We start from the raw sequence: 24614 nt of genomic DNA on the forward strand, positions 1-24614 counted from the left end.
ATTTTTTTTGGGTCTTAGTATAGTAAAAATATTTAACTTATACGTATAGCACCACACACACTAGTACAATACATAAAGAATAAAAATAGCACACTAGCAGTAGCACAACCTATATTATGTGCGCTAGTTATTGACGGAGCATGCCACAATCCATCGTTCCACAAACTGCAGCAGAAATGGCAGCAGGCATCACCGCTGCAGAGGATTCAGATCGGTGTCATTGATGCACATGTTAACATTTTCCAAAAAATAATTATGGCTCCGTCCCTGTACTTACCATAATTACAGTTCAAACATTATTGAGTTTGTGTCGATATCAAAGTCTTTGTAAGAGGCCATAATAAACGCTGCATAATAGCCAAACAAATGTTATTCCCAAGGTTGTCAGAACCGGACCGGTCATCGAACCGGCAAGCTCACCGGTTCAAAGTTTAATTGGTCGGACCGGGTTCAATCGGGATCGAACCGTTTTTAATTAAATATATATTTTAATTAATATATAAATAAATATATATGAATAATTGTTCAATATTTCATAATTTCACACATTAAAAAGATAAAATATCACAAGTCAAAATAAAATAAAATTTATAATTCAAACCAAATGAAAAATAGATGAAAAACAAAAACATTTCCTATTCCTACGACGTCGTTGTTTTGTTTCAGATTTTTTTTAAAAAAAAAATTAAAACGACGTCGTTTTGCCCTATTTTTTTTTTAAAAAAATAAAAAATCTGCAAAATCGCTTGAACCGCCCGGCCGGTTCAACCCCGGTTCACGCATTTTTTTGCAGGTCGGTTTCCTATTCGTTTTTTGCTCAAAACCGAACCATTTTCATGACCGGTTCACGGTCCGACCGGCCGGTCCAGTCCGGTTTTGATAACCTTGGTTATTCCAATTAGCTTCATGCCAATGTTTCATTTTCATATATTTGTTGTAACTAAAAAATATGTACCACTGTGACAGAACCAACCAAATCCATTGTTTGTCCACACGTCCTACACCCGAAATTATAAATACCACATAATTCTTTATTAATAAAAATACATCTATTTTAAAATTACACCGTTGTAATTTGATCCTCTTATTAAAATAATATTTATATCTGTGTGTAAATACCGGCAAATACCCGTTTGGTTGGAAGGAAAGAAAGCGGGAAGGAAGAAAAACATGAAAACCGATCAATGAACTTGGACTAAATAAGATTTAGTTTAAGTTCATTCATCAATTTTCGTGTTTTTCTTACTTCCCATTTTCTTTCCTTCTAACCAAACAGATGATAAAAATGTGCTATGAAAACCTAATTTATTTTATTATACCGGCTAATTCACCCTCAAAAAGACTATGTCGGACTTTGATTTTTCAATTATTTACATGGGTTGATTTATGGAGTCAACATAGCTATTTCACAACCACTTGCATGTACTATCAATTTTCTCTTCTTATCATCATATAATAATCCAAGAAACAAGTGTCGATGGCCGTAAGTGCATATGAGTCTCGTAATAAAGTTTTCTATGAAAGAGATAAGAAAATAAGATTGATGTGCTAATTATCCACATGGTTGATTTATGGACTCAAAATAATAACTTCACAACCACATGTACCACCAATCCGTTATCTTCTTATCATCATATAATGACCAATGACCAATGGAAGTAAGTGGATATGAATCTAGTGAAGTTTCTATGAAAGAGAGAAGAAAGGGAGATTGATTTGCTCTAAATTATGTTATCAAACATGAGGACAAAATGTCTTCTAATTTCAGCAATTGCATAGAAAATGGTTGCATTTGAAGTCCAGGAGGAAGTTTACTTTAAAAGGATCCAAGAAGGGACATATTCAATATTAGAGAGAGGAACAAGATAAGAAATATTAGGGATAATTATACTTTTCATCTTTGTAATTTACACAAACAAAAATTCATTTTAGTTTATTTTAAAAGAATTATTTGAATTATTTATCTTTACAACGATATTATTACAATTATTTGAAGAGACAAAATTTAAGTTATGTTTTTATATCATGTATTAATATTCGTGAAAAAACATTAAATTATTTTTAATTTGTATTTAAGATTGATTATTATATGAACAAATAATATCTATATAACCATACATTATATATCCAAAAAAAAAAAATCTTTCACCAAAAATATTATATTTAGGGAAATGCTAATTATTAAGTTGATCCGTCCCGCCTAACCTACTAAAATGCAATAAATAGTTCAATTAATAGAGATCACATCTCTCTAAATCTAGCATTAATTCTTCAAATTTATAGTTGATGTGGGATTCTCTCATCTTGCAGTAATCTACATCACCGGTTCATCCTCTTCATCCACTCAATTAAAAAAAACACCGATTTAGTTGTTATTAATCATTATTATTGATATTATAATAAAAAGGAAACATTGAAAAACAACAAACAGAAAATAGCGAAAAACACCAAATGTTAGTTGGAATAATGATGATTGGCGTTGAACTTGGTAGGGATGACCACGGTTCAATCCCCCACAACTGCAGTTAAGGGGTGACTGGAACCACTTGATGTCAGAACTCGCCCCGAACTCTGGACTACTAAGGACCCCTTCTCTAGAAACCAGAAGGTGAAAGCAAAAAAAAAAATAGCGAAAAGGGTTTTAGCTCAAGAAAATTCTAGATAATAGAGGAAAAGTGTTTGTAATTAAACATCATAATATAAACCATAACAACAAAAAACGATAAACTAATTTCAGGATTTGAGACATAGAATAGATGAATTTAAAAGTAAAAGAGATAAAATCTTGAAATCTTATAAGGTATTCCCATGCCCGTAAAAGTTTGAGTTTCTTTGATAAGAAGAACTAACGGTAAAATTAGAACAAGGGGTTAGCCTTAGAATTAAGAGTTGGGACTAACTCAACTCTGCAAAACCGACTTGTAAGGTGAGGATTGCCCTCATTTTACAAACACTTAAGCAGGCCATCTCTCAACCCTACAAAACAAGTTTGTAAGGTGAGGATTGCCCTCACTTTATAAACACTTATTCATGTCATCTCTCAACCGATATGAGACTTCTTAATAGTTAGGGGTGTGGTTGTGTTGGTTCTCTTGCAATCCAATTTCTCAATCAATCACAAATCCTTAATCTCTTAATTGATTTGTGATTCCTTGAGGTTTCTCAACACAGGATTCAATTAACATAATCAATCAATGCCTAATCGCTTAAACACAAATCAATTACTCACACTTCTTAATTCCATAACTAAATCCTATTCTCATAGACATTCAATTACTAACATCATTCATTTTGGTTGTGATGATTTTCCAATTACAGTTACGAGAGATCGAACTGTGATCCTTCCTACCTCACTTACACCTTTAATTTAGAAATAATCATATCATAATTCATAATAATTTAATGATAATATATTCTGATTGTAAAATACATTTTACACTTTTTTATAAGCAACTTGGTATTAAAGGGTTACAAAGATTACTCCAACACATTAAATTACAAAGAGTAATTCACATGAAATGACTTTTAAAACATGCCAAAGGGTTTTGTTTAAAAAAAATTTTAAAAAAAAAACTATGCGAAAGGGTTATTAAACTAATTTGAAATTTGAATTAACTAGAGTTCCTATTGATTCGGTGAAGGAACCACAACTATGAAGCATTTTGATTCAATTCTTTGTTAAAGATGAATTTTACTAATATTGTGGTGATGATGTAGGTGACAAATACTGCAACCAATACTCAAACAACAGTGAGAATAGTGGATCAATGCGCCAATGGTGGACTTGACTTGGATGTGAATGTCTTCAATCAACTGGATACCAATAAACAGGGTTACCATAATGGTCATCTTACTGTTAACTATAACTTTGTTAATTGTTAATTAATGTGAATGAATGAATCACTTCTTTGTGATCCCAAGTTGTAGTAGTGCTGCCTAACATATAATACCATAAATAAAACTAGCGGTGCTACTTATTATATACTTAGCTTTGGATGAATCATACTTGTTCTTATTTATTGGTTACTATATATGGCTTGCTCTTTGGATTTTATTTCTCTCTCTGCTTACAAGGGGATCTTGGAAAGAAATTAATTTGAAGTTAGGCATAGTATATCATTTAATCGAACCCACATCAATATAATTTTAAGTTAGGAATATTAGAGTATCTCCAATAAGGATATCTAAGAGAGTTTCATAGAGTAATGATACGGTATCTTAACTTTCTTATCGTTGGAGTTTCATGACGTGGCACAGACGGTATCAAAATTGATGATACCAGTACCTTAAATAAGGTATCGTATCATCAGTTTAATGTTATTATTATTTTTATTTTTTGTATATAAATCCAATTTAATAGCTTCCAAATATGTCAAAACATTACCGTTTGTCATTATTGTATGATACTCAAAAAATGGTATCACCATTAGAGTAAAATATGTATGAGTTGCATAAATATTACATGACATTGTATGAACCACTTGTTAGTAATGTATACCCAAAGTGGTATTACCATTAGAGATGCTCTTATAATTTATAACTAAGTCATTGGGCTGAAACGGATAATGAATTTTTCACCAAATTAGGATGGATCGTTTAGGAGTACCTGAATTTGATTTTTAGGTAGAACAATTTCTTGGCCGTACTTTATTTATCTTGCGTCCAAACTCCAAATTAATTAGAAGGTTAACTTAACACAAAAAAAATAAGTTAGGCATATTATAATGAATTTATATCTTGCCTTCCATTATTTTAAAACAGTTGAGGAGTTAATATGATTAAACATGTTTTAAGTTCTTATATTTCGGTGGACTTCTAAAAATAGTCTCTACATTCTGGATATTATATTTTTAGTTCCCCGCATTTTTTCCATTTCTAACATTGGTCAGACTCAGACCTCTTAAGTTTTGGTTAATTAGACAGACGAAAAATGCCACATAGATGCCACCCAACTCATTTGATGATTACTCTTTGCGCGTCCATGCATTAAATAAGTCTCTCAGTTCCATTGTAAGAAGGAAAAAAAACGGTTCAAATGCATTGATTGTTGAACTTGAGATTACGTGCATGCCTAGAACTAGAACAGTGTCGTGTGTCGTCGTTTATCTCCTCTCAAAGTCTATAAATTTGTACACATACCTCAACATATGAAACACACAAAAACCATAGAAAATGGAGAGCACACAAAGAGTGTTAAGGTTGTTAGTATTATGTTTCCTTATGGGAACAATGTTAGTGAGTGGTCAGAGTGCTACCAACGTAAGGGCAACATACCATAATTACAACCCTCAGAATATTAATTGGGATTACAACAAAGCCAGTGTATACTGTGCTACATGGGATGCTAACCAGCCTTTGTCATGGCGTAAAAAATATGCTTGGACTGCCTTTTGTGGACCTGTTGGTCCTCGCGGCAGAGATTCTTGCGGCAAATGCTTGACGGTATTACCACTTACACCATTTACAAAAAATTCATTGTAAAGTTGATCTATCTAAACTGCAATGTTGTTTAGATACATTAACTTTATAATGAATTAAAAAACATATTTTTTCTTATATATGAGCAGGAGGGAGTAACTAATTATAAATCACTTTCAGATTTTTTGGATTAATTATTAAATCATAATAATTTAATGATAATACATTTTGGGGGCCTAAGCCCATATCTTATTGGCCTTGCATAATCCATGGCCTTCGTTGCTTTATTACTGGAGAGGGAAGGTATGATATAATATCTTGTATTAAGCTTGTTTTTTTTCTTGCTATGCCCTTTCTTCTTCTTCTTCTTCGGATTGGGGGATACACCTTATAATCCGTTTAATTTAATTGGGGTGGGATAAGTAGTTCAATTAGTTGAACTAGTTAAGCTAAGGATTATAGGGGTTGGAGGTCCAGTTTCACGTTCTGATAAGGTGTAAAAAACTAACATAACATACATGCTAACAATTTGTCATTAAAAAAAAAATTAGTTCAATTTTTAATTTTATTATATAAAAATTAAATATGGATGGAAGAAATTTTATAGCGGGTCTAAATCCACTTCGGTGGTAGAAAAGTTATGTGCAATCTTAACCATACATCTTAGTCTATTGTATATGGTTACTGCCAATCATATTAATTTTTTATTTATTTACAATGAAGTTGCGGATCAAATTCAAAATCTTTAGCATACTATCCAAATCTCTCATCACTAAATTAAATTTGATATTTGAATTAACAAGAGCTCCTATTGATTCGGTGAAGGAACCATATGTATGAAAGCATTTTGATTCAATTCCTTGTTAAAGATGAATTAATAATCTATTGTGGTGATGATGCAGGTGACAAATACTGCAACTGGAGCTCAGGCAACAGTGAGAATAGTGGATCAATGTGCCAATGGTGGTCTGGATTTGGATGTGAATGTCTTCAATAAAATTGATACAAATGGACAGGGTTACCAGAATGGCCATCTTACAGTCAACTATAACTTTGTTAGTTGTTAATTAATCACTCTTTGTGATCAAAAGATGTACTAGCTAGGTACTTCCTAATAATACCATAAATAAAACATGCGGTGCTACTTATATAGACACTGCTTTGGATGAATCTATACTTGTTCTTATTTATCGTTTATTATAGGTTTATTATAGGATGTGTTTGATGTGCTAAAAAACAGAAGCGCAATCGTGCCTCGTCATGTTATGTAAAAATTGAACTTATTACTTGAACTAGACAACTTTTATTGTACCTATTTGATTTCAAAAACTCGTTATGAGATTGGACAAAATAAGTGGTAAGAGATAGGTCATAAAACATTGTCTCTTTTCCTAAAAAGAAAAACATTCTCCCTTACCAAACCACAAGACAACTTTTGTCCATAGTACAACTATAATAAGTACAAAATTATCTATTTTATTTTCGAATTAATATAAAAAATATTATCTTAATTATATCTCTCTTCGATATTGTTTTGTCTTATCCTCTACTATATTGTTCAGACTTTACTTACTTTGCACCAAACTTCAAATTACTAGGTTTTTTTCATAGAAATAAGAGCCTTGACACAAAAAAATAATAAATAAACTTCTAAAAAAATCTAAGCAGGAGGGATTAAACTCCCACACCATAATGAATTAATGTTCAAATTCTAATTGAGATAGATATAATTGAAATACCCTTCATTTTACATATAACTGAAGATTTGTTAGAATTAGTTGTGCATTGATTAACGTAGCTACTAGCTTATAATTAGTTACTAGTTGGTTATGTTATGTTATAGAGTGCATTCTAACACACTAGACTATAATGTTAATTTCATACTATTTTCACCCCTAAATGCAAGCAACTGGTGCTAGCTCGGGCTAATTAAGATGAATGTTTTCTCTCCCGACTTCCATGATTTTTTTATACTCTCAATATTCTAATTTTGTCCTTGCAAAAAAATTCGGTTCGCATAAACTGAATTTTTTTAGTGCAAATTCAGAGTAAATTTCGATTTTTATAAACCGAAATTTGTTTTCAAGGCAAAAAAAAACTTCGGTTTCTACAAACCGAAGTTTTTTTAAGGGAAAAATTAGAAATTCAAGGGTATAAAAGAAACATGGAGGGTCGGGAGAGAAAATATCATTAAGATGAGGATAGTAGACCTGTGTGCCAATAGTGGGCCAGACTTTGAATGAATCGGTTTGAGTAGCCAAATGAATGACTTTTTTTTCCTTAGTAATTTTTTTTATTAATCGGGGGCCTAAAGCCCTTGCTTGAGTTGCCCTTGGGTCGGCCTTGACATTTACTGCACAAGTTGTTTATAAGATTTGGGTAGCAAAGCCAACAAACGGAACATTTGTTCTTCATCTTTGATATTGTCGTCTGCTGTTATGGATCCACCTATAGCTGGGCTTGATGCTGTGACTATGAATGGGCCTAGCACATCTACTGTGGACCATGTGGAAGGAAGGCCCAAGAGAATCATCAAACTCCCTAAGAGGTTGGAAGATTGTAAATTGAATTAAACCTTTACGTGGCAGTCACAAGAAGATTCTAGAGTTAGTGACGTCATAGTACTAGAGAATAATCTAGAGTTTGTTATTGCTTTTGTCCTTTAAATACAGCTGTATCCACAATGATTGAATTATGAATGAAATTATCTCTTTTCCTTTATCTTATTTCTAGGAGGATTCCTCTGTTCCTTATAATTACAGAGCATATCTAACAAACTTATCACTGCCCTTATCATTTGGTGCTCTCATTCCACTCCCGCACAATCCAAATGACTCGCTCTCGGGCAGCCACCGCAGACCGTTTTGATGAACTGTCTCAACAAATCACTTTATTTCAAGCTCATATAACCGCTTCCATCGCCGACGTTTCCCAACGTGTTTCCTCGTTAGAGCGCCACCGCACTGAATCGCCGTCTCCATCAAGCGTTCAGCCACCGGCACCACCTGCTTCAGCTCCGTTGCTTCCCACACCAGCACAACGACCACAGTTTAGACAGCTTTCTCCCACAGAAATGGCGGAACGAAGAGAAAAGGGGCTTTATTTCAACTGTGACGAACGATTCTCTCGTACACACCGTTGCAAAGCTCGCTTCCTGTTACTCATTGCAGAAGATGACGAGGATTGTTCCGGGTTAGATCCAGGTGAACCGGGTCAGAGTGATCCAACTCCACCTAAAGAATTATCGGACCTTGTTGAAGAATTTAATTCGGCCCAACTCAGCTTTCATGCACTCTCTGGGGACCAGTCAGCCCAAACTATCAGGGTCTTGGGCCGGGCCGGGTCACAAGAAGTCCGCGTCCTTGTTGACGGAGGCAGCACACTCAATTTTATCCAATCCCAAATGGCCCATAAGTTGGGTCTGCCCCACACACCGTCCACTCCTCTTAAGGTAATTGTGGGTAATGGGGAGGAATTATCTAGTACTCAGATTTGTAAAGGAGTGCAATTAGAAATGCAAGGACATGTTTTTCATTTGGATCTTTATGCATTAAATTTGTGTGGACTGGATATTGTGTTGGGAACTCCTTGGCTCAAAACTTTGGGCCCTGTTTTGATGGATTATACTTCTCTTAAGATGCATTTTAATCATGATGGTGCTGACATTGAATTATGTGGAGAAATTGAACCTCCAGCTGCTCATGTTTCTTACAATCAGTTGAAAAAAATTGTTGCCACTGAGCCCATGGCCCAATTCTTTTCTCTTAGCCCAATTGAGGTATGTAACCAGTCCTCATCAAATAAAGCTTATATCTCCGTTAGCCCATCTATCCAAGCACTACTGGAAACATTCTCCACTCTTTTCACCGAACCAACTCATCTTCCTCCACCACGGTTCACTGACCATCAAATTCCATTGCTTCCTAATGCTCCTCCCATTAATGTCCGTCCCTATCGCTATCCTCACGCACAGAAACTAGAAATTGAATCACAGGTCAAGAAATTGATCGCTAATGGGTGGATTCAACCTAGCAATAGTCCATATTCTTCGCCAGTCCTGCTCCTTAAGAAAAAGGATGGTTCCTGGCGTATGTGCGTGGATTACAGGGCCTTAAATGCTTTAACTATTAAGGATCGGTTTCCTTTACCAACTGTGGATGAATTGTTGGATGAACTTTGTTCTGCTCGTGTATTCACCAAGTTGGATCTCACTTCTGGGTTTCATCAGATACGATTACAGCCTCAGGAGTCGCACAAAACCGCTTTTCGCACACACGATGGTCATTACGAATACTGTGTCATGCCCTTCGGTTTGTGCAATGCGCCGACGACGTTCCAAGCTACCATGAACGATGTCTTTCGACCCTTCCTCCGACGTTCTGTTATTGTCTTCTTTGACGACATTTTGGTTTATAGTGACTCGGAGGCTACTCATATTGATCACTTGACTAATGTATTCCAGTTATTAGAAGAGCATCAATTTTTTCTCAAACCGCAGAAGTGTGATTTTGGGCAAAGTCAAATTGATTACTTGGGTCATATTGTAACAAATGGGACAGTAGCACCGGATCCCAACAAGGTAAAGGCCATTGTGGATTGGCCAATCCCCACTTCTGTAAAAGGGCTTCGTGGGTTCTTGGGTCTTGCTGGTTACTATCGAAAGTTTGTCCGTAATTTTGCTTCTATAGCTTCTCCGTTGACCTCATTATTGAAAAAAGATGCTTTCATGTGGACTGAATCAACCTCTTCTTCTTTCAATAACCTCAAACAAGCTTTGGTCACTGCTCCCGTATTAGCTCTTCCAGATTTCAATTCACCATTTGTGGTGCAAACTGATGCGTCGGGTTTTGCAATGGGCGCAGTTCTCCTGCAACACGGGCATCCCTTGGCATATTTCAGTAAGTTGTTTTGCCCCTGTCTTGCCAAGGCTTCCACATACATTAGAGAATTACACGCCATTACTGCTGCTGTAAAAAGATGGCGTCAATATCTTTTGGGACACTTCTTCATCATTCAAACTGATCACAAGAGTTTGAAAGAACTTCTCACACAAGTCATTCAGACCCCTGAACAGCAACATTATCTCTCTAAGTTATTGGGCTTTCACTATGAGATTCAATATCGACCGGGCAATACCAATATTGTGGCGGATGCTTTGTCTCGGGCTGACACTTCATCCACTGATGAATTTTTCCTCCTTTCCTCACCTCATATGATATTTTTGGAGGAATTACGCAGAGAACTCGCCACTGATAGTGCTTTCTTGGATCTTCGTAGAAAGTTTCAAGCTGATCCTGCCTTGCTTCCTGACTACAAGTTAGTCAATGATTTATTGCTTTATCGTGGTCGCATTTGGGTAAGTCCTAATTCTTGTTTTAAGACTTTGTTGTTGCAAGAATACCATGATTCATTGACTGCTGGACATGCTGGGTTATCTAAAACTATGAAACGGTTAGCTGAAAACTTTTATTGGGACAATATGAAGCGTGATGTGCAGGCTTATATTCGTCAGTGCATAGTTTGTCAGCAAACTAAATATTCCATTGCCAAACCAAAGGGTTTGCTTCAACTCCTGCCAATCCCAAATCATGTGTGGGAAGATTTTTCTATGGATTTTATAACCGGTTTACCTTTATCTAAAGGATATTCTGTTATCTTGGTGGTGGTTGACCGTTTTTCTAAGGTGATCAGTGCATTTTAATGCACATTCTTCTACTATTGTACTTAAGTATTCCCATGGTTTATTTTATTATTTTCACTATTTTAATGTGTTTTTATATTTAAGTTTATTTCTAGCTTTATTTTATTTTCGTCACTTATTTTTTGAATTAATAATAACTTGACACCTTCTCAGTCTGTAGGTCATAACTGGAGCTACGAATATCGGATTGAGGCGCGGGAAGATGAGTTGGAAAGCTGAGACAGAGAGCTACAACTTTTGTGTTGAAGCCTGAAGTCAATTCGGAGCGAAAATAAGTCGAATAATTACGTTTATGTTCCAGACGTGAATTAAATTATTAACTTTCAGCACAACTTTATGTTTTCGGCCCAATTATTTTAAGGCCCGTTTCCATGTACTATTTAAATTGAAAGAAAAGCAGCTAGGTGATTATTCGGATTCACGCAAAACAGAAAAGACGGCTACAATGTTCATGGAGAACTAATCTCAAGGCAATTTCCGCTGATCATAGGTTCCATCATACTTTGAGGTTACAATAATTTCAATCAAGCTTTTATTCCTTTCAATGTTGTTATATGATCATTGTTTGCTTAATTCGATTATCATATAGTAGTATTGATTCAATTTGATTGTTGTATGCTCCTTTGCCGTGATCACGTTAGCGCAGCTTCTTCGTTATCATGTTTGATTAATTCGCGTTTGCTTAATTCGCGATAGCTTAAATCCGTTTGCTTAATTCGGAAAAATAGGAACTTACATCACATAAAACCAATTGCGCTTGTCAGTAAGTTTTATAATCGAATAGGAATAGATAATCCGCTTAGGAGATTGAAATTATAATAATCAGTGATAGGTAGGAACCGAGATCAGTGGATTAGCCCCTTCAGCTTATTTTATAATCACTTATTTTTAATTGTTTTTTTCTAATCATCTAAACCGAACCTAAACCCCCCATATTCTGCTTGTTCTTATTCTGTCTAGTATTTTTTAATTGATAAAGAGTCCTTGTGATACGATACTCGAGTGTCGCTTCCCTACACTACCTTTTTAACTCATTTTTGACCCGTGTGCGACAGCGGATCATAAGGGTATTCATTTGGGAGCATTAACTTCAGGATTCACTGCCTATAAAGTTGCAGAGTTGTTTGTTTCTATGATTTGTAAATTACATGGATTACCTCGCAGTATTGTTTCAGACAGGGATCCCATCTTCATCAGTAAATTCTGGCAAGATCTTTTCAAATTTAGTGGCACCTTTTTGCGCATGAGTTCTTCTTATCATCCACAAACGGACGGACAAACGGAGGTCATGAATCGTACCATTGAGCAGTATTTGCGGGCTTTTGTTCATGCCAAACCCTCTAATTGGTTTTCATTGCTTCCTTGGGCAGAATATCATTACAATACTTCTGTCCACTCTGCTTCGGGACTCACTCCTTTCGAAGTTATGTTTGGAAAAGGCCCTCCATCCATGCCAACATATCTTCTTGGATCATCCTCCATTGATGCTTGCGACTCTGTATTGACTTCTCGGGAGGATACCCTTGCTCTGTTGCGCAAAAATCTCAGCAAAGCCCAAATTCAAATGAAGGCCAACGCTGATAAACATCGTCAGGAAGCTGTTTTTGAGATAGGAGCATGGGTCTATGTAAAACTTCAACCCTATCGTCAAATTTCATTGTCCCGCTCTAAATACCATAAGTTATCTAAGCGTTACTATGGGCCTTATTTGATCATTGACCGCGTTGGGGCTGTGGCATACAAATTGGAATTGCCTCCACATGCTAAAATTCACAATGTATTCCATGTTTCCCTCCTCAAACTCTATGAAGGATCTACTCCTCAACATGTAGATCAGTTGCCTGCTTTCTGTGTGGACAACCATCCTGTGGTTTCTCCTCTGGCCATTTTGAATTTTCAAACCCAATTGGTAGATGGCATACCTACCTGAGGATACATCATGGGAACAATGGGATGAGCTGAAGCGCACTTACAACCTTGAGGACAAGGTCGCTTTTGATGATGGGAGTATTGTTATGGATCCACCTATAGCTGGGCCTGATGCTGTGACTATGAATGGGCCTAGCACATCTACTGTGGACCATGTGGAAGGAAGGCCCAAGAGAATCATCAAACTCCCTAAGAGGTTGGAAGATTGTGAATTGAATTAAACCTTTACGTGGTAGTCACAAGAAGATTCTAGAGTTAGTGACGTCATAGTACTAGAGAATAATCTAGAGTTTGTTATTGCTTTTGTCCTTTAAATACAGTTGTATCCACAATGATTGAATTATGAATGAAATTATCTCTTTTCCTTTATCTTATTTCTAGGAGGATTCCTCTGTTCCTTATAATTACAGAGCATATCTAACAAACTTATCACTGCCCTTATCATCTGCAATCATAAGTCTAGATACCAACTCATAAAACTTATTAATATGATCACATTGCCTTCATCTTCCATTTTCAGTGTATACAAATTTATTTTCATCATCAATCAGTTGGTTAGTGTAGTTGATGCAAACTTGTATTCCAACAAATCCCACAATTTCTTTGGACAAGTTTCTTTCAATACAATCACTTTAATATATGGGGCAAGTGTCAAACGAATTGTGCTCACTACCTTTTTCTCGATGCACTCTAAATCTTACATCTCACTTGGTTTTTCTTTTTCAAAAGCACAATTAAGACCTTGTTGGACCAAATAGTCTTGAATTGTGCATTTTCATAAGCAGAAGTCCATCATCAAACAAAGGATCATCCAACTTGAAAGTAGCCCTAACACTATTTAAGAATAAACATAAATAATTGAAGAGATATACTCTATTTTAGCAAGGAAATAGATTAGATACATACATTCAATTTTTATGTGCAGTTGTGTAGTCAAGTTATTTTGGTCGTTCAATCAAAATCGAACGGTCTAAAAAATACATATAAAAAGTGTTAGTAATTTATTTTTAGAAATATCTAAAAATATTGTACTTAAAGATCGGATAATCATAACGTCTAATTGCACAACTGCAGGAACTTTATGACTTCTGCAATCTTGATCCATTTTAGCAAGACAAACCTTCCTTAATCATTCATTATACACATTCTTATACCAACCTTACTCTAGTATTATTATTTGTTCTATTTAACATATTGCTATTATATTTTATGAAAAAGTAAAATGAGGAAACTCCTAATTAAAGCAGACACGCTTATTATCTATGGCAGAATATCCAAGAAAACTGATGGGTTGCCAATCAAGTAGATAATTAAATTTAAATTACTATAGTTTTCTTGAGAGAGTGGCTAAGAAGTTTTGTACTTATTCACATCAAGATAGATCGATGCACATTGTTTGAATTTTGAAATTATCAAACGTATTATAACCTTGGTCATCAGGATTATGTACCTATTCAGCACTCTGCCTATAGCCTCCTTAATCCTAACAGACGGCTTAGTAATTGCTAAATAGTAAATACTTCATCCGTCCCAAAATATAAGTAAAAATGATTTTAAAAAATTTAATGTATTTGATTAAAAATTTGGATCAAATACATCAACTTTTGTTGACCAACTTTTACTTCTATTTTAGGACGAAGGAAGTACTATAATATGGTCTTATTGGACATCTCTTCCTTAGAAATGTATGTGATCCACTTGATAAAACTAATTAACTATAGCTATTGGTATTATAGTATTAGATTGCAAGAGAGAACATACGTGTAGCTATTGGGCATTTAACTAATTAACTAGGCGGCTAATAGTAAGACATGGCCAAAGGCTGCTGAGGCTTTATACGTAACATAAATTCTGTTAGATAAGTAAATATACACTAGATTGGAATATAAAAGTTATCTTCTTCTATTTTAGATTCGGTATCTGATTTAAAGATCGACTAATTTGAAGCCACCAATTCTATCGTCTAGTTTTTCAATTTGTATGAACTCATTCAACATAAAAAGTGGCAATGAGAACCACACTTTAAGATCTTAGGTTTCACGATCAACTCATGTGGGTATAGAAAAAGTTTTCTTATAATAGTTAAGTTAGTTGTTTTATTTTAAAGTATTCAGTAAAATTAATGGTTGAAATAATAAATATACAATGACATAAAACATCTTTTTAACTAATATTAATTTTTTTAATTAAGATAGTGAGAGAAAAAACAATATGCTGTAATTATAAATTCAAATATTACTTGAAATAGCATCAAATAAAATGTTTTTTTTTTTTTGACAGGGCATCAAATAAAATGTTATTAGTAAAAAAAGTTGTTATAAGCTTGTGGGAAAATAAATGGTACCAAACATTTATGCAGGCTTATACGCTAGCTATAAGCTTATTCGACATATGCTATAAGCTACTTTTTGTGTTTCATTATATGTGTGTCATATTGAAAAAAATTAATCTGCAAAAAATGCTCTATACTACCAAACTATAGCACCACAATAATCTCTATTTAACAACACTTTATCGGCTTGTTTGTTATAGATTTTTTTAAAATAGATTTTCTTAATGTTACATAATTTTATGTAAAAAAAATTTATAAAGAAACTTTTTATGAAAGCTTTAAATAAAAAATTGGTTTGAATAGTTATTCTTAAAATGTGATTTTAGGTATTTTACTATTTTATTGAGAAAAAAATCGGATATCAAAATTTCAAAAAAAAAATCACTTAATTTTGAAGCTATTTCAAATAGATTTTCATAAAAGTCATTTTTGAAATATAACTTTTTGAAAAAAAATTGATTTTGACTATATTTTGATATTCAATAATATGTGTTTATGTTATATGATGTCAAAACTAGTGTTTCAATTTAGAAAAAACAAATATAAAAAAACTTGTAATATTTTAAAAATCGGGTTTGAAAATCAATTTTAAAAAATACAAAGAAAAAAAATTCATTTTTTTAAAGCTGAAACAAACAGACCTATATATATTAAATAGTGTATCAACAAATAATAACAATTTAACCGCTGATAGCCTGTTTTCTTTTAGAGCAAGAGGCATCGTCACAGACAATAAAAAAAATATTACGTTACAAGTGGAGAACCAAATTTGTTTGGTTATGTGGAAGAAATTTCATTTGAAAAATTCAATTACCTTTTGGCACTTGTCCTTTTTTTTTCTTAATAAGACTTGACACTTGTTTTTTCTTATAAGTTAATTGCCAAATTTCAATTTCTTGTACAAAAAATTCCCTATAAATACACCACAGGAGCCCTAACATTTTTCATCAAACACCAAACATTCCATTTACACTTTTATCAATAGTAAAAACAAATGACTTCATTTTCTCTATTTTGTGTCTTGGGCTTATTTCTAATTATTGGTCATGTTGCACTTGCACAAGACTCACCAACAGACTTTGTGAACGCCCACAACGTAGCAAGATCCGAGGTTGGCGTCCCAAATATAGTTTGGGACGACACCGTAGCTGCTTTTGCACAGAACTATGCTAATCAACGTAAGGATTGTCAACTGATCCACTCCAGTGGTGATCATGGCGGTTACGGAGAGAATATTGCTATGAGCTTTGGCGACTTTAGTGGCACGGGTGCTGTGGAGATGTGGGTGGATGAAATAGGCAACTATGATCATGATAGTAACTCATGTGTTGGTGGTGAATGTCTCCATTATACTCAGGTGGTTTGGAAAGATACAGTACGTGTTGGATGTGCCAAAGTGAGATGTGATAATGGTGGAACATTCATTACTTGCAACTATGATCCACCTGGTAACTTTGAAGGCCAAAGCCCATATTAGTTAAATGTATGATTCAGTATGTTCTATCATAGTTTGGCTATATATATATATATATAGATAGTAGCCATATTAAGAATAAATAAGACTATGAAAAACGTGTGGAATAAGAGTTTCTTGCTCATTATTTTATATAGATGTCCTCTTACTTTAATTATAAGTAAATTTTTTCTTTTTAAATTCATTGAATAACTAATGTATCTGACCTTAATTATAGACTCAATACATTAGTTTTTCATTGAATCAAAAAAGTTAAGATTTGCTTACAATTAAGATCAGATGGAGGAGGAGTAGTTATCAATGTTTTTAATTCCAATAAAATAATGCTTATGTAATTAAGTTCATCATGTATAACTTGGAAACTAATAATGCTCATGTAATTTCTTCAATAAAAATGAAATTGATATTTTATTGTTAAAGTATTCATGTACAGTATATCTTTTTTATATGGAATTTTTAAAAATAAAAACAAAAACCTCTAATTTTGAGTTACAAATGTAAAAAAAAATCTTCTCATTTTTTTTAGAAAAATTGTTCTCACATTTGAATTATTGATATACATTCATCTATTATGTCTTCTTCAACAATCTCATGAAGAGAAATGTTTCCTTCTTTACTTTCTTCAATAATCACATCACGAAGAGAAGTATTCTCTTCTTTACTTCTCTTCTTTCCTTTCTACAATAACCCCAATAAATTTATTCATGCTAATATACTAAAATAATATTTACCATTATTTAAAATTACAAAACTTATATTAGAAAAAAAAAACTGTTCTTCATAATCTTCATCTTCAAGAGAATACACTAACATGAAGGTATAAGTCACCCAAACTATGAAATTTCACAAAATATATCGAGAATTCTCATTGAAACATTTTCCAAACGCAAACTCAAATATTTAAACCCAAATAAATTTTTCTTTTGCTCGAAAAAATAAATAGATTTGAAGTAAGAAATTAATTTGAGATTATTTGGGTAATTTTGTTCCTGCCAAAGAAGAAACATTTGGGATCATGAAGTTTTTTTTTTTTTTTTTGCTAGAGTGGATTCACTATCCTGATCTCAAAGAGTTTTCGTATAAAGCAAGAAACCTAAAGAAAAAAATCAACACAAACCAATTTACATGCTGCAGGATTCACTCCTTTTGCATTTGTTACAAGAAAAAATTACTGACTCGTTTAATTTATCTCCAAAAAAAAAAGATCATAAACCTACACTATTACAAATTCTTCATCCATTGATGCCATAAATTTGAATTCTTCATCATCAACACGTATGTTTGAATAAAACTGCTTTTTTCAATATAAAAAGCGCTTCTCAGCACGTCTAACTCGACAGTCAACCCCTTGTACCAGAATATCCCCGACAATATCAGCATCATCCAAGTCCACATTGTCAACAGGAGGATCCCCATCCACATTGTCAACAAGAGGATCTACATTGTGGACCAATTCAGCAGCTTCAAATTTATGTTTTGAAGATTGATGATTAGTGTTGGATATAAATTTGGTATTTATCAATTAAATATAATTGGTGAGTTTTTTTTTTTGGTTTTTTTTTTAAAGGAAACTTAATTTGCATTTTTTAATTGTAAACAATAATAGTAATTTTAAATTTCAAAAAGTGAATCAAAAAAAGAAAAAAGTCAAGGTCAAACAAAAAGACACAAATATCATACAGATAAACCACAATAAGATCTATAGACTCTCATAATCTAATGATATTTAACTATTACTCATGGTGAGAGATATGAGATGTCCTCTCACCTTAGCCCGAGCCCTTAAAAAATGCATTTAAACAACAAAAATTTATCCTTCTTTCTGGCAAGGTCGATCAATTTATTCACAACCAAACACTCCATCCAGAATCTGCTTGTTCGGTAGAAAAGCTGACTGACACTCCAAAATCATATTTTCCAAATCCTGCTGGCCAAAACTTTTGAGATAATTTTGTTCAAACATCCTACTTGTTGGGGATTAACCCAAAACAAAGAGCACTGAAGGATGAAAGATGAATGAAGAATGAATTTAGAATAAGCAGAAATTGAATAAAGGAAAAGTAAAAATCTTATTCTTCCACAAAGGGCCTTAATTGTTTATATACAATAGGTGGTTACTTCAAATGCAAGTAACTGCATAACTACCTAGGACAAACAAAACGTAACTGAATTACAACTGTACAAAACTAACTAACTAACTAACTGCCTCTAAAAAGCTAAGTAAAACAGAAACACGTATCAGAACCAAAACAGAGCTTCAGAGCTTCAGAACTTATATCAGCTTCAGAGGTTGTGAGGTTCAGAGGCTATGTTGCTTCAGACTCTGAAGTGCTTCAGAGCTTGAATTACCAGTCAAACCAATACTCCTCCTTAAGACAAGCTATCGAAGCATACAATCCCTATTTTCCTCCTGAGTTTGAGGAACTGATCTCTCTTCACAGCCTTAGTCATTATATCAGCTTGTTGATTGTCAGTGGAACAATACTCCAAGCTTAACTTTCCTTTGTTGACTTGGTCCTTAAGGAAGTGAAATCTTGTCTCAATGTGTTTACTTTTACCATGACTAACAGGATTTTTAGCCAAGTTAATTGCTGATTTGTTGTCAATCTTCAGCATTACCGTGATGTTGTCAATGATCTTCATTTCATTGAGAAGTGATTGTAGCCAATTTGCTTGACAAGCAGCCAAGGATCCTGCAACGTATTCTGCTTCACAGCTAGAGAGAGCAATCACTGACTGCTTCTTAGAACACCATGAGACTGGTGCATTTTGGAATTTAAACAGATAACCACTTGTACTCCTCCTGTCTACTTTGTCTCCACACCAATCAGCATCAGAGAATCCATTTAATTCAAGTTTCACACTATCTTTTGAATATGGAAATAACACACCATAGTGTATTGTGCCATTGATGTATCTGAGTATCCTCTTGGCAGCCAGTAGATGAGGCTTCAGTGGTTTGCTCATAAACCTGCTTACATAGCCAACTGCATAGCTAATATCAGGTCTAGTTTGACACAAGTACCTTAGTGAACCAATCAATTGTCTGAATATAGTAGAGTCCACGGTATCACTATTTTCATCTATTTCCAGCTTAAGTCTTGTGTCTGCAGGTGTGACTGATGAATTGCAATCAAGCATTTCAAACTTTCTCAAAATCTCAGTGGCATATTTTGCTTGATGCAGTATCACCCCCTTTGCAGTATATAACAGCTTCATTCCTAAGAAATAGGTGAGCTTTCCCAAATCGGTCATTTCAAATTCACTCTTCATCTGTGATTTGAAATCTTCAATCTCTGCTAGTGAGCTACCAGTCACTAACAAGTCATCAACATACAAACATATGATTAACATATGCTTGTTATCACTGTGTTTAACATACACACCATATTCCACACTACATTTCACAAATCCTTGTACAACAAAGAATTGGTCAATTCTCTTGTTCCAAGCTCTTGGAGCTTGTTTCAAACCATACAAGGTTTTGTTCAGTTTCAGCACTTTATCTTCTTTACCTTTCAATTCAAAACCATGTGGTTGCTTGACATATACATCTTCTTCCAATGGTCCATTTAAGAATGCTGACTTTACATCTAAATGGAATAAAGGCCATCTTCTGCTACAAGCTAGTGCAATAACCAGCCTTATAGTTTCATGCCTTGCCACAGGAGAGAATACTTCATCATAGTCTAGGCCTTGCTTTTGCAGAAAACCTTTGGCCACAAGTCTTGCCTTGTACTTGACTACTTGGCCCTCAGGATTTTGCTTCACTTTGTACACCCACTTCACATCAATTGCTCTTTTCTCTGAAGGTAGCTTGCACAGGTCCCATGTCTTATTCTTTTCAATTGACTTCAGCTCATCAATCATTGCTTCTAACCACACTTTACTCTTTAGTGCACTCTTGACATCTAAAGGTTCAGTGTCTGCAAGCATAGCATAATGCACAATGTCACCCTCATTGTCTACAGCATTATCTGGAACCATTTCACAATCTGCTAACCTTCTTGGAATCTGAGTAACTCTGTGAGGTCTTGGTGTCGGATGAACTCTATCATCATCATCACTTGAGGTGTGCATATCTTCTTCATGATTAGTACCTTGATTTGGATTAACAAAAGTAACTGGTTCATCTATGTTGCTTAATCCATCATCTAAGTCCACTTCACAAGTTTTCTTAGATACAGATTTCTGTTTCCAATCCCAGCTTTCATTCTCAAGTACTTTCACATCTCTGCTGATATCTATCTTGTCTGATGTGGGATTATACAGTCTATATGCACCAGTTCTATGATATCCAACAAATATCACAGGTTCACTTTTGTCATCTAGCTTCTTTCTCTTTGCATCTGGCACATGCTTATAACTCAAGGAACCAAATACCTTTAAGTGTTTCACAGATGGAATTGAACCACTCCATATAGCTTCTGGCACTTTGTCTAAGCATTTGGTAGGACATCTGTTTAGGATATATACTGCAGTAGAAACTGCCTCACCCCAAAATCTATGTGGCAAACCCTTCTGCTTTACCATGCTTCTAGCCATATCCAGGATAGTTCTATTCCTTCTCTCAACAAGACCATTGTGTTGAGGAGTGTATGGTGCTGTAATTTCATGAATTATGCCTTGCTCTTTGCAATAATTCTCAAACTCCTTTGATGTATATTCTCCTCCACCATCAGTTCTCAACACTTTTATTGACTTGTCACTTTGTTTTTCAACCAGTGTTTTAAATTTCTTAAACACTTCAAATGCATCACTTTTAGCCTTTATATGATATAGCCATATCATCCTTGAATACTCATCAACAAATGTGATAAAATATTTGTTTCCACCAGTTGATAACACATCAATTGGTCCACAAATATCAGAATGCACAACATTTAGCACTTCACTAGATCTCATAGGCAAGTTACTTTTAAAAGATGATCTAGGATGTTTTCCTAACAAACATACAGTGCATGTATCGACTGGAGGTATAACACTAGGCAGTCCTAACACCATGTTCTTTGAATTAAGCATAGACAAGCTTTTGAAATTCAAATGACCATACCTCTTGTGCCATAAGTCACTGTCTTTACTTTCAGCAGTTGTAACTAAGCATTCAGCTTCAATTGCTTTGATTTGACTCTTGAAGGTTCTATTCTTGCTTTGTGCTGTTATCAGAATTAATCTGTTCTTTGAATCAAAGAGTTTCAGTGCTTCATCTTCTAGCACTACCCTGAACCCTTTCTCAAGTAACTGACCTACACTCATCAAGTTACATTTCATACCAGGCACATATAGAACTTTCTCAATCACTACTTTCCTTCCATTATTTCTCTGTATCACTACATTTCCAATGCCTTCAGCTGCAATGGAATTGCTATCTGCTAGCATGATCTTTGTGTTGAAACACTTGTCAAAATCAGTTAAGATGCTTCTATTCCCTGTCATATGATTTGAGCACCCTGTATCAAAGTACCAAACCATGGAATCTGCTGCTTCATCAGTAATTGTCACCATGAAATTCACATCATCTTCTGATGTTGAATCATCTTGTGCCACATTTGCTTCTTCTCCACTGTTTTGACTTTGGTTCTTCTTAGGAGCCTTACATTCTTTAGCATAGTGACCATATTTGTCACAATTGTAACACTGAATGGTGCTCTTATCCTTCTTTTGATAATTCTTCTTTTTCCCTCCTCCTTCTTTTGAGGATTCAGACTTGTCTTCAACACTTTCTTTCCCTTTCTTGAACTCTTTCTTTTTCTGCCATTTCTTTTTGTCATCTTGGTACTTTTTGAACTTTACAAACAAAGCTTGCTCATCTTCTTTGCCATGGTTTCTTCCACCATGCTTCATCTCATGAGCCTCAAGTGTACTCTGCAAGTCTTCAATCTTGATTTCACTTAAGTCTTTTGTTTCTTCAATTGTCACCACAATGTGCTCAAATTTTGAAGTTAAAGTTCTAAGTACCTTTTCCACTGTTTCCTGTTCAGCAAGATTACTTCCACAATTCTTCATCTGATTGGTGAGAGTCACCACTCTTGTGAAGTAATCTGCAATTGTCACATCATTCTTCATCTCCAGCAGCTCATATTGTCTCTTCAAGGCTTGCAATTTCACTTTCTTGACCTTTGCATCACCACCATAGCTCTTCTGCAAAGTGTCCCAAGCCTCTTTGGACGTTGTGAAATCTGCAATCTTCTCAAATACCTTGGCATCAACACATTGATGAATGAGAAATAGAGCTTTGCTATCTTTCTTCAGTGCTTCTCTGAACGTTGCTCTCTGTTCTGCTGTTGCATTTGCTGGTAATGGATCAAGAACTGTCTTCACTTGTTCATCCACTTCTTGAACAATGAATATCACATTCATCTGTTTGACCCATGTATCCCAGTTCTTTCCATCAAGAATTGGCAAATTCGCATGGAAATTACTCTTCCCAGCCATGATTGAATCACTGCAACCTTTGATGCTCTTTCTTTGTGAAAGATCCGAATCAAGATCCCTAGGATCGTGAAAGCTCTGATACCACTTTGTTGGGGATTAACCCAAAACAAAGAGCACTGAAGGATGAAAGATGAATGAAGAATGAATTTAGAATAAGCAGAAATTGAATAAAGGAAAAGTAAAAATCTTATTCTTCCACAAAGGGCCTTAATTGTTTATATACAATAGGTGGTTACTTCAAATGCAAGTAACTGCATAACTACCTAGGACAAACAAAACGTAACTGAATTACAACTGTACAAAACTAACTAACTAACTGCCTCTAAAAAGCTAAGTAAAACAGAAACACGTATCAGAACCAAAACAGAGCTTCAGAGCTTCAGAACTTATATCAGCTTCAGAGGTTGTGAGGTTCAGAGGCTATGTTGCTTCAGACTCTGAAGTGCTTCAGAGCTTGAATTACCGGTCAAACCAATACTACTAAACATATATATAGGCCTATAATGTGACAGTGCTTGAGGATGATTCTTATTTGGTATGAGAGTCAAAAAAATGTTTTTATCGTCTTTGGGAGGGTGGCATTACTATCGAATTCGTGTAGAAAATCCATAATTTCTCCTTCCCTTAACAGACTGTTGAAATCTTATACATTCCTTTTTATTTGCCACATGCAGTTCCAATTAGTAAAAAATGGGTGGAGAGACACACTGAACTCGCTCTAATCAAAATCACATGGGAGACCATTCTTTTCCGCGGGTGCAAGATATATATATTTTTTATCTTTCTTTATGTATGAATATTAGTAATTTTTAAAGAAGGAATTTAAATGTAAAAAGGCTGGTGTGTACGTATTTGGGCCGAATGGCCAAAACTAAAATTAGAATCACATATGGTACTCTAGATTGGTCCAATAAAATAGGTTAATGATGCGGTGGACCAGTTTCACAAATGGTCCACTGTGGATCAATGCTTAAAATTATTAGAAATTCTAAAAACTGTCGATAATATATTTTAAAATTAAAAAAATCACGACTCTTCTCATTTTTACGGCTAAAATATAACATTATTAATGTCAATTCAGTACGAAATACATCTTTATATATGTGTGTGTGGATATGGATCCTTTAAATTAAATATTATAGTATTTAACAAGACATGTGGAAATGGGGTCATCAAGAAGACAAATCAAACTTTGACGGGAAAAATCCGAGTTGATTGAGTTTGAATTCGGGTTTAGGTTTTCTCCAATTTTAAAAGATAGGGTTGGGGCGGGTAATTGAGACATTGATACTCACCCCGAACCCGCGCCGCTTATACTAAAATTA

At 34.5% G+C, this 24614-nt stretch overlaps 2 protein-coding genes across 2 annotated transcripts; both read left to right on the forward strand.

Moving 5' to 3' along the window:
• Positions 1-4971: 4971 nt before the first annotated feature.
• Positions 4972-6588, forward strand: LOC123903127 (pathogenesis-related protein PR-4-like). Its single transcript, XM_045953017.1, has 2 exons — positions 4972-5442; positions 6321-6588. The coding sequence occupies exons 1-2, from the start codon at positions 5173-5175 to the stop codon at positions 6483-6485; spliced, it is 435 nt and encodes a 144-aa protein (XP_045808973.1). The 5' UTR covers positions 4972-5172; the 3' UTR covers positions 6486-6588.
• Positions 6589-16314: 9726 nt separating this feature from the next.
• On the forward strand, positions 16315-17273 carry LOC123903128 (pathogenesis-related protein 1A-like). The gene has a single exon (XM_045953018.1). The coding sequence runs from the start codon at positions 16375-16377 to the stop codon at positions 16855-16857; it is 483 nt and encodes a 160-aa protein (XP_045808974.1). The 5' UTR covers positions 16315-16374; the 3' UTR covers positions 16858-17273.
• The last annotated feature ends 7341 nt before the right edge of the window (positions 17274-24614 follow it).

Source organism: Trifolium pratense, linkage group LG1 (assembly GCF_020283565.1).
Source record: "Trifolium pratense cultivar HEN17-A07 linkage group LG1, ARS_RC_1.1, whole genome shotgun sequence".
In the NCBI taxonomy this organism is placed as follows: Eukaryota; Viridiplantae; Streptophyta; class Magnoliopsida; order Fabales; family Fabaceae; genus Trifolium; species Trifolium pratense.